The sequence below is a fragment of the Scyliorhinus torazame genome, chromosome 3 (assembly GCF_047496885.1).
Source record: "Scyliorhinus torazame isolate Kashiwa2021f chromosome 3, sScyTor2.1, whole genome shotgun sequence".
Lineage (NCBI taxonomy): Eukaryota > Metazoa > Chordata > Chondrichthyes > Carcharhiniformes > Scyliorhinidae > Scyliorhinus > Scyliorhinus torazame.
Genome location: NC_092709.1, coordinates 50938541 through 50955176, shown reverse-complemented (window position 1 = coordinate 50955176; position 16636 = coordinate 50938541). Strand labels below are relative to the sequence as shown.

General features: G+C 47.8%; 1 protein-coding gene across 1 annotated transcript in view; it reads left to right on the top strand.

The window, feature by feature from the left end:
- LOC140408452 (ADP/ATP translocase 4-like) overlaps window positions 1–16636 on the top strand; it is a 194231-nt gene that overhangs the window by 116426 nt on the left and 61169 nt on the right. Inside the window, exon 5 of the mRNA XM_072495676.1 lies at window positions 4367–4492. Within this exon, the coding sequence (XP_072351777.1) occupies window positions 4367–4492 (126 nt within the window). The remainder of the gene's footprint in view (window positions 1–4366; window positions 4493–16636) is intronic.

Genomic DNA, 16636 nt, shown 5'->3' with positions numbered 1-16636 from the left:
CGTAACCACACTCGCCGTCGGTGCCCTATACAGCAACTGTACCCATCCGATACTCCCATCTCCAAAGCCAAATCTCCTCAGCACCTCCCACAGATAATCCCACTCCACTCTATCAAATGCTTTCTCAGCATCCATCGCCACCACTATCTCCGCTTCCCCCTCTGGTGGGGGCATCATCATTACCCCTAGCAACCTCCGTATGTTCGTGTTCAGCTGTCTCCCCTTCACAAACCCAGTTTGGTCCTCATGAACCACCCCCGGGACACAGTCCTCTATCCTCGTCGCCATTACCTTGGCCAGAATCTTAGCATCCACATTTAAAAGAGAAATGGGCCTATAGGACCCGCATTGCAGCGGGTCTTTTTCCTTCTTTAGGAGGAGCGATATCGTTGCCTCTGACATAGTCGGGGGCAACTGCCCCCTTTCCCTCATTAAAGGTTCTTGTCAGAAGCGGGGCCAGCAAGTCCATATACTTCCTATAAAATTCCACCGGGAATCCATCTGGTCCCGGGGCCTTCCCCGCCTGCATGCTCCCAATCCCTTTCACTACCTCCTCCATCTCAATCTGTGCTCCCAGTCCCGCCCTCTCCTGCTCCTCCACTTTAGGGAATTCCAACTGATCCAGAAAGCACATCATTCTCTCCTTCCCTTCCGGGGGCTGAGCTTTATATAATCTTTCGTAGACTGCCTTGAACACCCCATTCACTCTCTCTGCTCCCTGCTCCATCTCTCCCTCCTCATCTCTCACCCCCCCTATCTCCCTCGCTGCTCCCCTCTTCCTCAGTTGGTGGGCCAGCAACCGGCTCGCCTTCTCCCCATATTCGTACTGTACACCCTGTGCCTTCCTCCATTGTGCCTCTGCATTACCCGTAGTCAACAAGTCAAATTCTACATGTAGCCTTTGCCTTTCCCTGTACAGTCCCTCCTCCGGTGCCTCCGCATATTGTCTGTCCACCCTCAAAAGTTCTTTCAGCAACCGCTCCCTTTCCCTACCCTCCTGCTTTCCTTTATGTGCCCTGATAGATATCAGCTCCCCTCTAACCACTGCCTTCAACGCCTCCCAGACCACTCCCACCTGAACCTCCCCATTGTCATTAAGCTCCAAGTACCTTTCAATACACCCCCTCACCCTTAAACATACCCCCTCATCTGCCAGTAATCCCATGTCCATTCTCCAGGGCGGGTGCTGTTCTTTTTCCTCCCCTATCTCCAGGTCCACCCAATGTGGAGCGTGGTCCGAGATAGCTATAGCCGTGTACTCCGTCCCTGTCACCTTCGGGGTCAGCGCCCTTCCCAAAACAAAAAGGTCTATCCGTGAATATACTTTATGGACATAGGAGAAAAACGAGAACTCCTTACTCCTAGGCCTGCTAAATCTCCAGGGGTCTACTCCTCCCATCTACTCCATAAAGTCCTTGAGCACCCTAGCTGCAGCCGGCCTCCTCCCGGTCCTGGACCTCGATCTGTCCAGCCCTGGGTCCAGCACCGTATTGAAGTCTCCCCCCATTACCAACTTTCCCGCCTCTAGGTCCGGGATACGTCCCAACATACGCCTCATAAAATTGGCATCATCCCAGTTCGGGGCATATACGTTCACTAGAACCACCGCCTCCCCTTGCAATCTGCCACTCACCATCACGTATCTACCCCCACTATCCGCCACTATGGTCTTTGCCTCAAACAGTACCCGTTTCCCCACTAATATAGCCACCCCCCTGTTCTTTGCGTCTAACCCCGAATGAAACACCTGCCCCACCCATCCTTTGCGTAGTCTGACCTGGTCTATCAGTTTCAAATGCGTCTCCTGTAACATAACCACATCTGCCTTTAATTTCTTTAGGTGTGCGAGTACCCGTGCCCTTTTAATCGGTCCGTTCAGCCCTCTCACATTCCACGTGATCAGCCGGGTTGGGGGGCTCTTTACCCCCCCGCCCCCCCCTAGCCATCCCCTTTTTTAATCCAGCTCCTCAGCCGGTTCCCACGTAGCCGTATCTCCCCCCGACGGTGCCCTCCCGCCTCGACCACCCCACCCAATACCAGCTCCGCCTTCTCCCCAGCAGCAGCAACCCAGTTAGCCCCCCCCCCCCGCTAGATCCTTTTCTAGCGTAATTGCACCCCCCATGTTGCTCCCAGAAGTCAGCAAACTCTGGCTGACCTCGGCTTCCCCCCGTGACCTCGGCCCCCACTGTGCGAGGCCCCCTGCTTCCCTGTTCCCGCCATGATTACCATAGCGCGGGAACAAAGCCCGCGTTTCCCACTTGGCCCCACCCCTAATGGCCGGCGCCCACAATTCCTCATCCTCCCTCCCCCCTCTCCCCCACGACATGGGGAAGAGAGAAAAGTTACAGGGTCGCAAGATTAACAACTTGAGAGATCATCCCTTCCCCCTTTTCCCCCCCCCTTCACCCCACCACTTTGTCCTAAACGTTCTTTTTCTGGCCCGCCTTTCCAGCTTCTCCACAATAAATGTCCACGCCTCTTCTGCCGTCTCAAAGTAGTGGTGCTTCCCTTGGTGTGTGACCCACAGTCTTGCCGGCTGCAACATTCCAAATTTGACCTTCCTTTTGTGAAGCACCGCCTTGGCCCGATTAAAACTTGCCCTCCTTCTCGCCACCTCCGCATTCCAATCTTGATATATGCGGATCACCGCGTTCTCCCACCTACTGCTCCGAGTTTTCTTCGCCCATCTGAGGACCATCTCTCTGTCATTATATCGGAGAAATCTCACCACTATGGCTCGAGGTATTTCTCCAGCCCTCGGTCTTCGCGTCATAACTCGATAAGCTCCCTCCACCTCCAACGGGCCCATCGGGACCTCCGATCCCATTAACGAGTGAAGCATCGTGCTCACATATGACCCAACGTCCGCCCCTTCTGCACCTTCGGGAAGACCAAGAATCCTTAAATTCTTCCTCCTCGCATTATTCTCCAGCACCTCCAGCCTTTCCACACACCTTTTGTGTTGTACCTCGTGCATCTCTGTCTTCACCACCAGGCCCTGTATTTCGTCTTCATTTTCAGCGGCCTTTGCCTTCACGACCCGAAGCTCCTGCTCCTGGGTCTTTTGCTCCTCCTTTAGCCCTTCAATCGCCTGTAATATCGGGGCCAGCAGCTCCTTCTTCATCTCCTTTTTAAGTTCTTCCACACAGCGCCGCAGGAACTCTTGTTGGTCAGGGCCCCATACTAGACGGCCACCTTCCGACGCCATCTTGCTTTGTGCTTGCCTTCCTTGCCGCTGCTCTAGAGGATCCTCTGCAATCCGGCCACTTTCCTCTCCTTTTTCCATCCGTGTCCAGGGGGAATTCCCTTCTGGTTACCGCACAGTGTTTTTAGCCGTTAAAATTGCCGTCGGGGCTCCTATCAAGAGCCCAAAAGTCCGTTCCACCAGGAGCTGCCGAAACGTGCGACTTAGCTGGTCATCGCCGCACCCGGAAGTCCTTAGCCGTCAAAAATTGCCGTTGGGGCTCCTAATAAGAGCCCAAAAGTCCGTTCCAACGGGAGGTGCCGAAACGTGCGATTCAGCTGGTCATCGCCGCACCCGGAAACATATGCCTAAGTACTTGAATAGCACTTGGAACACAACCTCTCAAAGACCAGAGTGTTACCGGCTGAACCACAGCTGATACCGAATGTTGGGACCAACCAACATCCTCTTATTATCTGAAATGGCTTTTCTTGTTTCTGTTGCTCTTACATGATTTAAAACAACTGATTGGTTTTGAAATGCCTGTTGTGAGTAAACGCAACATGACAATATCTCTAAAATTTGTGGCGATGCCGAGTTGGGACTGGGGTGGGCACAATAAGAAGTTTTACAACACCAGGTAAAGTCCAACAAGTTTGTTTCGAATCGCTAGCTTTCGGAGCGCAACTCCTTCCTCAGGTAATGTGTGCCATTGTATGGCATTTAAACATGGAAAAGGAGAAAGGCTGAATAATATTCAGTGCATTGGAGTAGATAAATGTGGATCCATTCACCGCTCTGCTGACTTGATTTGAGCATAGGGAGTGAATACACGCCATACAATCGCACCATAGAGGTGAGTGTAGTTAAAGGTTTGATTGAGAGTTCTATAATGCTGTCTATCTGCTGAATGAAGGGGTATTTGAAATGGCCTCGGAGCAAGCTTGATACTTGAAGCAAAATTAGATCAAAACACAAGCTGTTGAAAATTTACCATTATCTTTTTACATTGTCACCACATTAGTGGTAATCTGGGAGAGTGATCCACCTCCTTTTGTAGAGTCTACCCAATTTCACAGGAAAGCAGTCTGTTCTGTCCATGTTACTGCTCATGCTGTGAAGAAGAAAATTAACTCTATGCTTTTAATATTGCTTGCTAAAATATTTTGCTTTCTCCCACAGGGTGTGTTACCAGACCAGAAGAATACTCCTGTTTATGTGTCATTTATGATTGCTCAAGCTGTAACCTCATTTTCTGGGGTACTGTCTTATCCTTTTGACACTGTAAGAAGACGCATGATGATGCAGGTTTGTACTAGAATTTGAAGTTTATTCTTGGGTTCCTGGTTGTGCAGAATACCAACTGTATCCTCAATTGGTTTGAATTAATGAATATTGGATGGTAACTTTCAGCTTCCATTTATAACTGGAAGGTTGCCAGGTCCAAGATTCAATTTCACTAGACACTGTACATTCTTGGACACCCCCTCCCCACCCCACACACACAAACACCCTGCTGTGTCCAGTGTAATTTTGAGATGGACCTTTTTGTTGATTTTCCAGACAATACTCAAAACAGAGTCAGCTACTATTCTTGGAATCCTTAGTGTTACGAACGCCTGGTCAACTCTCAACAGCAGCTAAGAGGCTGGACCGGATACCATAACTTATGCAGTGCGGAAAGATTGATTTGTTTCTGGAGTGATAATATAAGAAATAGGGCTTGGTTATTATAAACAAACTTTATTAAAAGAAAAGAAAACAATATTTAAACTTTTACTTCAGCTCTAACTGTAGCACACTAGTTCCCATTAAACAGCACTATACATGAACACGCAGTTCTCGTTCCACTTACTCAAACAGGCAAAGGCAATACTTGTATTTACGAAGCAATTTCTCTTCTGTTAGAGACATTTGTTCAGAATCCTTTTCCAAAGTCATCTTTGGTGGAAACTCTCTGGTCAATTTCAACAGCCGTCTGCCTGTAACTGTCTAGAACAACATTCTTTCTCTCTCGCTAAGCTCCGCCCCAGCTCCTCAAACAAATGTTCTCGGGTTTCTAGACATGTATCCATTATAGCTATCTTGTCTGATTGCCCACTCCTGTTTGTACAAAAGATTTATATTTATATGCAACTAGCCTTCCATTGACGGACAAATAGGTAATTAGACTCTGATGGGCTAATGGCTTGTCGGACAAGGTTGTCCCGAAGGACAATTGATCTTCAGTGAATCGTCCTGGCTTAACCAAGGCATCCTGTGGATTCCCACTAACGAGTTAAGTATAAATGGCACAAGGTAACTCAGCCTTTGACTCTGCTGTAAGCAGTCTTTTCCCTCAGTCTGTTTAACCCCTAAATTGTCTGCTACGTCTTGGACCCCATTTCTGGACCCAAGATCCTAGTATCTCCCCATCTCAACATTAGCCAGAATCTAAAATAGTGCAGCTAACATTGAGGAAGTTTCAGCAGCTGTACACTGTGAATGGTTTGGACATGGTTATTTGGAAACAACACAGTGCTTGTAGAACATGATTCGGAGCTAGAAGTGGTAATCGAAATCTTTACGGTATATAGCATTGCTTATAGGTAATATAGACTTCATGCTGACAAGAACAGTGCTTTAACCGGTGCAGTGTTCACTGGCAAAAAGTCACCTATATGGCAGAACATGTTGGACGGAGAGAGCAACAACAATATGAAAATAAAACTTCCCAGGGTTTCAGAGTGACTTTGGTCCATTTAATTGCTCCAGTGAATAACTGAGAAAATAAAAAAGGCAGAACTGTGGGAGGGATTCTCTGATTGCCGGCGCCGAAATCGCATTCGGCGATTGGCCGGAGAACCCCTTTTGATGCTAAAACCGGGGGCTCCGCGCACTCCAGGGTAGGTAGTTCAAACATTGGGACTGCCTCAGGACGTCACCTAAAGGCCTCCCCTGATGCTCTGCCCCCGATGGGCCGACTTCCCGACAGTGTGGATCACTTGTGGTCTGAGGTTTCGTCAACCTCGCGTGGTGGCTATGAACTGTGTCCAGCGCCACCACAGTCGCAGGGGTGTGGAGTGGGGACTGTTCCGCTGGCCGAGGGGGCTTGTGAGGGGTGGTCCAAGGGTGGCGAGGGAGGGGGCACTATCTGTCAGGCTAGGTCTGTGCGCTGCCGGTGCCATGTATGATGCGACTGCTGCAGGTCGCCACTGCCCATGCGCGGCCACGGACTCGGCAATTTTCCGTCCATATCTGCAGGTAAAGCCAGGGTGGCGCGGCTGCTAGCTCCCCACCGGGCGGAGCTTCACTGCAGGGTCGGACCTCAAAACGGAGAATCCAGCCCTATATCTTTCACTTTTGAAATTTCCCTCTGAAACTCGGTGACAGTTTGATCAGGGCTATTTCAATCTAGTTTCATAAAATCGCTGCGCTAAAAAGGAACTATTGGCTGGCTAAGAGAGAATTAATGTGATCAAAAGTCATCAGATACGTAAAAGCATGGCCCAGATTTTCAGCAAGTCGGCTTGACTCAGGAGTTCTTTAAAAATGGCAGGACATGATTCTGAAATTCCTGCCCTATTCCCATTCATGACCGTATTGGCCAGCTCAGGATATACGTGAGGACCCTCACGCAGCTTGTCTGCCCATGTCAACTCCATTGCAGGGTAGGTAGTTCAAACATTCCTTTGTGGAGTCAGACCACTTCTGTAAAGTAGATGTGACTCACAGCCTCTCAGAGGAGTCATGAACCATGGGGAAAACTCACACCACCCCCCCCTTCCGAGTTATCAACCAAAGAAAAATGGGAATTCAGCATTCCCATTGGGATACATTGGCCCCTTTTGACTTCTCATAAAACTGTCAACCACTCACAGCCATTCATACTATCAATTTCAAAATGCTTTTATCCACTTCAGACCTCTTACCCGGTGTAAATAAACACACAAATCACATTAAAGAAAAAATAACATTACACTGCATTAGAGATGTCAGTGAAACCAAGCTTTCACTCGCCTGCAAAAAGTACAAACTTTGCCAGCTGAGCTGAGTGCATTAGTCATTCCTGGAGCTCAGCCAGGCATTCATATTGAGGCCAACATGTGTTTCTGTTGATACAATTGGCCAGATGTAATAACCAAAATAGAGAATACAATGGTAAAGGTCAACATCAAGTGGATGGCTTGAAGTAGCAGTCAACTAGGAATATAGGAACAAGAGTAGACCATTTAGCCCCCCAAGCCTTTTGTACCATTTAGTGAGATTGTAACTGACCTGAAACCTAAATCCATGTACACCTTGGGCTATATGCCTTAATTAACACCTTTGGTACACAAAAATCTTATCTCGGATTTAAAATAGAGCATCTATTGCAATTTGCAGATGAGAGTTCCAAACTTCTATCATCCTTTTAATTTGGAAGTGTTCTAGCTTGGCCCCTGGAAGGTTTTGCTCTTAATGAAGATAAATGATGAGTCACATTAGATGCAAAATATTAATTCTATTTCTTGCTCGACAAATGCTGCCAGACCTGCTGAGTTTTTCCAGCATTTTCTGTTTTAATTATATCCAATAATTTGCATTTAGTTCCACTAGCTTCAACTTTAGCTGACAGTCTCTTATTGAATGGCTTCTGGAAGTTCATGTAAATGGAAGCCATGAATATTCATTAATTTAGTCACCTTTTCAGAAGCTTCAGTCGGATTTGTCAGGCATACCCTATCCTTCACAAATCCTCACTGGCTTTCTATCACCTCTGAAAATGTTCAAGATATTCACTCTATCTTTAATTATATACTCTAGAGTTTTCTATGTTCCAGGGAGTGATTTGAAGAGAGACGGTGCATGCTCCTGGTTAATAGTTTGTTCAGTTTCAGCCGATGTATTGTGATGTGAACATAATTGTTTTTGTTAATTCATTTACGGGATGTGGACGTCGTTGGTTAGGCCAGCATTTATTGCCCGTTCCCAGTTGCCCTTCAGAGGTGTTGATGAGTTTGCTTTCTTGAACTGCTGCAGTCCCTGATGTGTAGGTACACCCACTGTGCTGTGAAGAGAGTTACAGGATTTTCCCCAGCGACAGTGAAGGAATGACAGTATATTTCCAAGTCAGGCTGGTGAGTGACTTGGAGGAGAACCGGCAGGTGGTGGGATTCCCAGGTATTTGCTGCTCTTGTCCTTCTAGATGGTAGTGGTGGTGGGTTTGGAAGGTAATGTGGAGGGTTTGCATGTTTGTGGAACGCGGAGCAATCAAGCAGGCTGCTTTGTCCTTGATGGTGTTGCGCTTCTTTAGTGTTGCTGGAGCTGCACTCATCCAGGCAAGTGGAGAGTATTCCATTGCACTCCTCACTTGGCCTTCTAGATGGTGGACAGGCTTTGGGGGGGGGGGGGTCAGGAGGTGAGTTATTCAGCGTAGGATTCCTAGCCTTTGACCTGCCCTGGTAGCAAGTCTTAATATAGCTAGTCCAGTTCAGTTTCTGATAAATGGTAAACCCCAGGATGTTGATTGTGGGGATTCAGCGATGGTAATGCCATTGAATGTCATGGGCCAATGGTTAGGTCCTCTCTTGTAAGCGATGGTCATTGCCTGGCACCTGTGTGGCACGAATGTAAGTTACCACTTGTCAGCCCAAGCCTGGATATTGTCCAGGTCTTTTTGCATTTGGACATGTACTGCTTCATTATCTGAGGAGTTGCGAATTGTGCAGAACATGTGCAATCATCTGCAAACATCCGCACTTCTGACCTTATGATGGAAGGGAGATCATTGATGAAGCAGCTGATGATGATTGGGCCAAGGACACTACACTTAGAAACTCCTGGAGTGATGTCTTGGAGCTGAGATGATTGACCTGCAACCTCCACAAACACCTTCCTATGTGTCAGGTATGACTCCATCCTAGAGAACCCCCCCCCCCCCCCCCCTCCCCCCGATTCCCATTGACTCCATTTTAGCTAGGGCTCCTTGATGCCATACTTGGTCAATTGCTGCCTTGATGTCAAAGGCAGTCACTCTCCCCTCACCTCCGGCATTCAGTTCTTTCGGGGGTTGTTCCAGGCTCTAGTAGCACCAAGAATGACCTCACTATCAAACGGGACACTGTTCTTTTTTTCAGGCCTTGGTGGGGAATGCCTCCGAGGTTGCATGTGGTGTCATTTCCTACACTGAGGAGCTCTGACGAGCCGAGCCCCTCAGTGCAGGAAGAGAATTGGCATCCCGATCTCTCGACTCCCCCCAACTCACCTGTTGGGAGGTCCTCGAGCCCACACCCTCCCCCCGTACTCACCCCACCATATGCGGCTAGGGCACCCCTGGGCTTGATCCCTGGCATGGGCAAAATGCCAGCTTCGCACTGCTGGCCTGACATCCTGGCAGTGTCAAGGTGCCCAGGTTGCGTCAGCAGTGCCAGGGTGTCACCCTGCCTTCAGGCTGACCACCTGTGGGGGTCTCAGGGCACCAGGAATACCCCCTGCGCCCAAAGTCCCGATCTGCCTGGTCCCCATTTGTAGACACCTGTGCTAAATGGCACCCGACTGAGGTCTCCTCAGCAAGGCCGGTATATCCCAGGGGCTGGTTAGTTCTGGCATAGACATAGTTAATTAAGTGTGAAGTTAGTTATGAAAATATGATCGCGACATCTCGGGAGATCTTGGTAGATCTTGCAAGGTGTAACGAGCGTCGGGAATCCTGGAAGAGGCCTCTCATAGATTTATCGGCCGTGTCCCATTTCAATTCTGGCAGGTAAATTGGTAAATTGAGCACAATACCAAAATTGCCAAAAACAACTTTCTGTAATATTTATGCCAAAATACAATATTAATCTGAAGTAAAAAGAAAACTTTAAAACAGTAAATATTTTAACTTTTTTGCCCTCTGATCCAGCCCCTATTTTAAAGATGAAAAGTTGAGAAAAATTTGATTCCATTGTTTACAAAACTGCTTTGAAAATGATTATGTTTGGCTGTTGTTTGTGTTTGGCAAATCTCCCAATTTTGGCACACGTCCCCATACGTTAGGAGGATTCTGCAGGGTTGATGGCTGTGCTGCGGTTGTTTCTGGGCCTAGGCTGATGCCAGATTGTCCACTAGGTTTCATTCCTTTTTGAATTTCTGTAGTAGTTTTGTTACAACTGAGTTACTTGCTCAGTCATATCAGAGGGCATTTTTAAGAGCCAGCCAAGTTGCTGTGGGTCTAGAGTCACAATGATACTAGCAAACTAGATGGGCTCTTGCAACAATTGATAGTTTCATGGTCACCATTACTGAAATTAGTTTCTAGTAAATTTTCTAATTTGATTTACTAATTGAATTTAAATTCCTACAGCTGCCATGTGAGATTTTAACCTGTGTCCTCATAGCATTAGCCTGGACCTTGGCTTTCCTAGCGGCACGGTAGCACAGTGGTTAGCACTGTTGCTTCGCAGCGCCAGGGTCCCAGGTTCAATTCCCAGCTTGGGTCACTGTATGTGTGGAGTCTGCACGTTCTCCCTGTGTCTGCGTGGGTTTCGTCCGGGTGCTCTGGTTTCCCCCTACAAGTCACAAAAGACATGCTTGTTAGGTGAATTGGACATTCTGAATTCTCCCTCCGTGTTCCTGAACAGGCGCTGGAGTGTGGTGACCAGGGGATTTTCACAGTGACTTCATTGCAGTGTTAATGTAAGCCTACTTGAGACAATTATAAAGATTATTATTATAGTCCAGTGACATTAATGCTACACTACCACCTTCCCCAAGGAAATTGGCCGCTGATTACCACCGACTGCACCTCCATGCTCCCAACCCTAAGCTGATGAATCAGTACTCCATTATGTTGAACACCACTTGAAAGAAGCACTGAGGGTCACAATTGCACAGAGTGTACTCTGGGTGGGGGACTTCAATGTCCATCACCAAGAGTGGCTCAGTAGTACCATTGCTGATCAAGTTGGCCAATTCCTGAAGGACATTAGCTGCTAGAGTGGATGTGTGGCAGATGGTGAGTAAACCAACAAGAGGGAAAGCCTATTTGACCTCCTCACCAATCTACCTGTCACAGATGCCTGCATTTGTGCTTGGCAGTCCTTGTGATAAAGTCCCCTTTGTATCAAAAATATCCTTCATCATGTGTGGCACTACCACTGTGCTAAATGGGATAGATTTTGAACTGTTTTAGTAACTCAGAACTGGATAGCCATGAGGCAGAAAAATTGTATTTGCATTACCATTGTACCATTACCAACAAACCTGAGGTCAACCCTTGTGCAACAGCCGCACCAAACATACCTAAAAGTGAAGCGTCACCCGGTGAAGCTACAGCACAGAACTACTGGTATGCCAAGCAGAGTAAGCAATTTGAGATATTTAGAGCTAAATGATCCTACAACTAATGGATCAACACCTATTTCTGTAGTCCTGCAACATCTAGTCGTGAATGGTGGTGGACAATTAAATAACTAACTGAAAGAGGAGGCTTCACAAGTTTTGCTTTGAGATCTGAATGAAGCAAATTCAGATGAGATTTTGTACCATCATTTTTAAGGACAGAAGCGAATGGAGCTGCCCAACGAGAAAACTGAATAGACTCAGTAACTCCAAGCCTTTGCAGCTGATCCAACTCCTTCCCACTTTCCTTTTCTTGGCATAGAGCAAAGCCAACTTGTAGGTCTCTTCACAAATTTTGGATGCAGAGGCTCCTGTGTCCTTCGCCATCTTTATTTGCTTACCATCAACCACCATTGTAGTAAACATAGGCTCTGCTTGTACCTCATTCACATTAAACATGTAAGTATGCACCTCGGCCTGCTCCGTTTCGATATGGTGCATAACTGCTTGACGCTTCCTCTAATTTTAATTTTCTTGCTCAGCCCTCGTTTGTCTTTCGCACCCCTGCGTTTTTTCGCTATATGCCCATATTGCATTGGTCACAAACCACATCCCAGAAGCCTACACTGATTTGCATAGTATTGCAATCCATACCTAAAACACTCCATTGCTTTCACCTTTCTGCTTGCAGCTTCTTTCTGTAATTGGTGCAGCACCCCCCCCCCCCCACACCTTGGCACCGTTAGCTGGCTGAATATGTAGCATTGCGGACAGCCATTTCCATGCCCTGAGAAACTTCCAGAGCCACCTTGGAAGAGTGGAGTTTCACCCAACAACCGATACTGAATGCTTTCTTCGCTGATGCCGCAGACCAGCCTATCTCTGAGCATATCTTCCAAAACTGCTCTGAATAACCTTCGGAATGCTGGTGTAATTCTGCCACAAATTAGCAACCGCTTGACCTTTTTGAAAATGGCTATGAAATTTGAATCTTTGAACAATCACCGACGGCTTCGGGTTATGATGATTGTGGAGCAGAGCAACTAAAACTGCAAATGAAATCTTCTGTGGCATTACCAGATTCCTTATCAACTTCTAAACGTTTGCTCCGCAAACACTCAGGAGAATCTAACACTGTTTTGCCTCATCTATTCCATTTCTAAAAATAAATGCTGCAACCTCTCTACGTATTTAGCCCAGTCCTTGCTTCTCTCATCAAACTCAACAACTGCCCCGAACATAACCACGGTGCTGCTAAAATTGCATTGAATAAACCGGTAATGAAAACTAGTTCCACAAAGAATGTAACCTTGTGTTGCCACGCTGAACATGGAAAAACTGTTTTCTTGGCGTTTTTCCTCAATGCCAAAAAGATGTGGTAAGTTGAGTCCATAAAGAAGGTAGTCAAATGAGTTGTTTAAAAGAAGGAATTTCTTTATACAAAGAAATAATAAAATTTCACAAAAACAGTAACTCAGCTGAACAGCTATAACAGTAGAAACTGTGAAAACAGGAGCAGTAGTAAAACAGGCCTTGCTTACAGGCCACGCCTTGCACACTGAAAAAGCCCGCACATGGTCAGAACCCTCAACTGACACCAGTAAAACAATTACATAGGAGAAAGGTTATGAGAACACTGTAACACATACCATAAAGAAAGATGGTTGTGGTTGTTGGTCAACTAACTCAATCTCAGGACATCACTGCAGAGTTCCTCAGGTTACTCCTCAGTCCTAGGCTCAACAATCTTCAGATGCTTCATTAATGATATTTCCTTCATCATAAGGTCAGAAGTGGAAATGTTGGCAGATACTTGCAATGTTCAGCAGCATTCACAACTCCTCAGATACTGAAGCAATCTGTGCCCATGTGCTTTGCCTGGTAAGTGCAAGTAACATTTGCACCACATAAATGGCAGCGATAACCACCTCCAACAAGAGATAATCTGATCATCTCCCCATGACATTCAATGGTATTATCATTGCTGAATCCCCTGCTATCAACATCCTGGGGATTACTATTGATGGGAAAAAATAGGATCTGGCATATAAATAATGGGGATTTTGTGTCTGCGTTTGCCGCAGGTGCAAATGGTGGCAAGGGTGCAAAATCGCACGAGAGCTGGAAAACGAGAATCTTGCTAGTGAGATCTGGGGCGAAATTCTCCGGAAACGGCGCGATGTCCGCCGACTGGCGCCCAAAACGGCGCAAATCAGACGGGCATCGCGCCGCCCCAAAGGTGCGGAATGCTCCGCATCTTTGGGGGCCGAGCCCCAACATTGAGGGGCTAGGCCGGTGCCGGACGAAATTCCGCCCTGCCAGCTGGTGGAAAAGGCCTTTGGTGCCCCGCCAGCTGGCGCGGAAATGACATCTCCGGGCGGCGCATGCGCGGGAGCGTCAGCGGCCGCTGACAGCATTCCCGCGCATGCGCAGTGGAGGGAGTCTCTTCCACCTTCGCCATGGTGAAGACCGTGGCGAAGACGGAAGGGAAAGAGTGCCCCCACGGCACAGGCCCGCCCGCGGATCGGTGGGCCCCGATCGAGGGCCAGGCCACCGTGGGGGCACCCCCCCGGGGCCAGATCGCCCCGCGACCCCCCCCCCCCCCCAGGATCCCGGAGCCCGCCCGCGCCGCCTTGTCCCGCCGGTAAGGTAGGTGATTTAATTTACGCCGGCAGGACAGGCATTTTAGCGGCGGGACTTTGGCCCATCCGGGCCAGAGAATCGAGCGGGGGGGGCCCGCCAACCGGCGCAGCGCGATTCCCGCCCCCGCCGAATATCCGGTGCCAGAGACTTCGGCAACCGGCGGGGGCGGGATTCACGCCAGCCCCCGGCGATTCTCCGACCCGGCGGGGGGTCGGAGAATTTTGCCCCTGTTTTCCAATTTTCCTGCCCAGAAGGTCGGAAACTTTCTTTCCATTTAAATATAATTAGGTTTCCCCACTATCGTTCCCCCCCCACCCCTTATTGGGAATTCTACCATTGCCAATGTGACATCACATGGGTGAAGTTTACAACTTTTTTTAATGTGAACGGGGTGCAGAGTTAATTAGAGCCCCAGGGTGGGGAGAAGGCTGGGCATTACATTGGCATTGCCATTTGGCATCCTGGAACTGCCCTTGCGGCTCCCCCTTCTGAGGGCAGTGCCAGGAAGGGCCTCTCATGGAAACCCCATTTGGAGGTGGGGGTATATCCTATGTTGGGGAGAGACATATTCCTGTTTTTTATCGGAGAGCGGGGTGCCTTTTTTTAAAGAGATTACCAACGCTGCCTTTTTCCAGACCGGCTCGCCATCCTGGCGGCCTGTGCCAGACCTCCATTTTCTTTTGCCAAGCGCTGCACAATGTGTAAGAACACCCGGCTGTCCGGCCAGCAAGCTACATGCCGCTTTTATTGCCTCAGCCAACAAAATTCTCCCATTGTTTACGGGAGCAGAGACTAGAAAGTCTGCGGCGAGGAATTCATCTCTCCAAAGCTTATCCACCTTGTGTTATGAATGAAAAATGAAATGAAATGAAAATCGCTTATTGTCACAGGTAGGCTTCAAATGAAGTTACTGTGAAAAGCCCCTAGACGCCACATTCCGGCGGCTGTTCGGGGAGGCTGTTACGGGAATTGAACCGTGCTGCTGGCCTGCCTTGGTCTGCTTTCAAAGCCAGCGATTTAGCCCTGTGCTAAACAGCCCCTTGCTCACCATTTGTCTGAATGAACATGGCTCCAACAACATTCAAAAAGCTTGACGGCATCCAGGAAAAAGCAGCCTGCTTGATTAGTACTGCATCCACCACCTTAAACATTCACTCAGTCCACCACCAACGCACAGTGGCAGCAACGTGTACCATAAACAGGATGCACTTTAGCAACTCACCAAGGCTCCTTCGACAGCATCTTCCAAAACTGCTGCCTTCTCCCACCTAGAAGGACAAGGCAGAAGATGCATAGGAATACCACCACATGCAAGTTTCCCTCAAAACCAAGCACCATCATGACTTGAAACTATATTACCATTCCTTCACTGTTGGTATGTCAAAATCCTGGAACTCGCTCCCTATCAGTACTGCGGGTGTTCCTACACCACGTGGACTATTGTGATTCAAGAAGCGACTCACTGCTGCCTTCCCAAGGGCAATTGGGGATGGGCGGCACTACAATAAAAGAATGGGGGGAAATGACTTGATTTTCCCTGCTACTGGAACAGCTTTATTTGTTGCTTCACATCCTCCAGCGTCTGTCTCCTCACTCACCAACCTTAATAAAAAAGAAAGTGAATAGAAGCAGAACAGTAAAAATAAAGGCGGAATATAAAAGTTACATTGAAAGGGAGAGGTAAAAATGCAGACAATAAAACAGAAAGGGGAATAGTGTAGATGGAAAAATGAGAGAGGAAGGAAAGAACTATGAACATGGGAATTAGGAGCAGAAGTAACCAATTCAGCCCTTTGAGCCTGCTCTGCCGTCCAATCAGATCATAGCTGGTCTCTTCCTGGACTCAAAGCCACCTCCATACCTGTTCCCCACATCCATTTAACCTATTTTTAAAATCAGAAATATATCTATCTCTCTTGGACCGATTTAATGATTTGGACTCCACCGCACTATGGGGCAGCGGGTTCCACAGATTCACCACCCTCTGCCTCCTCATCTCAGTTTTAAATCTACCACTTCTCAACATATATCTGAGACCTCTTGTTCTGGATTGCTCCACAAGGGGTAACATTTGGTCTACAGTTTTATCAATCCCTTTTAGTATTTTACATACCTCGATTAGATCCCCTCCCATCCTTATAAACTCCAGCGAGCATAATCCCAAACTGTTTAATCTCTCCTCATATGTCAACCCCTTCATCCCCGGCATCAATCTGGTGAACCTCCTCTGAACTGCTTCCAATGCCACCACATCCTTCCTCAAATAAGGAGACCAAAACTGGACACAGTACTCCAGATGTGGCCTCACCAACACCCTATACAATTGCAACAATACTTCTCTACTTTTATACTCCAGTCCTTTTGCAAGAAATGCTAACATTCCATTTGCCTTTCTTATTACATTTTGTACCTGCATACAGACTTTCTGCGATTCATGAACAAAGACACTCCGATCCCTCTGCCCAGACGCATTTTGAATCTGCTTTCCATTTAGATAATTTCCCTGACTTTTTTCGGACAAAATGG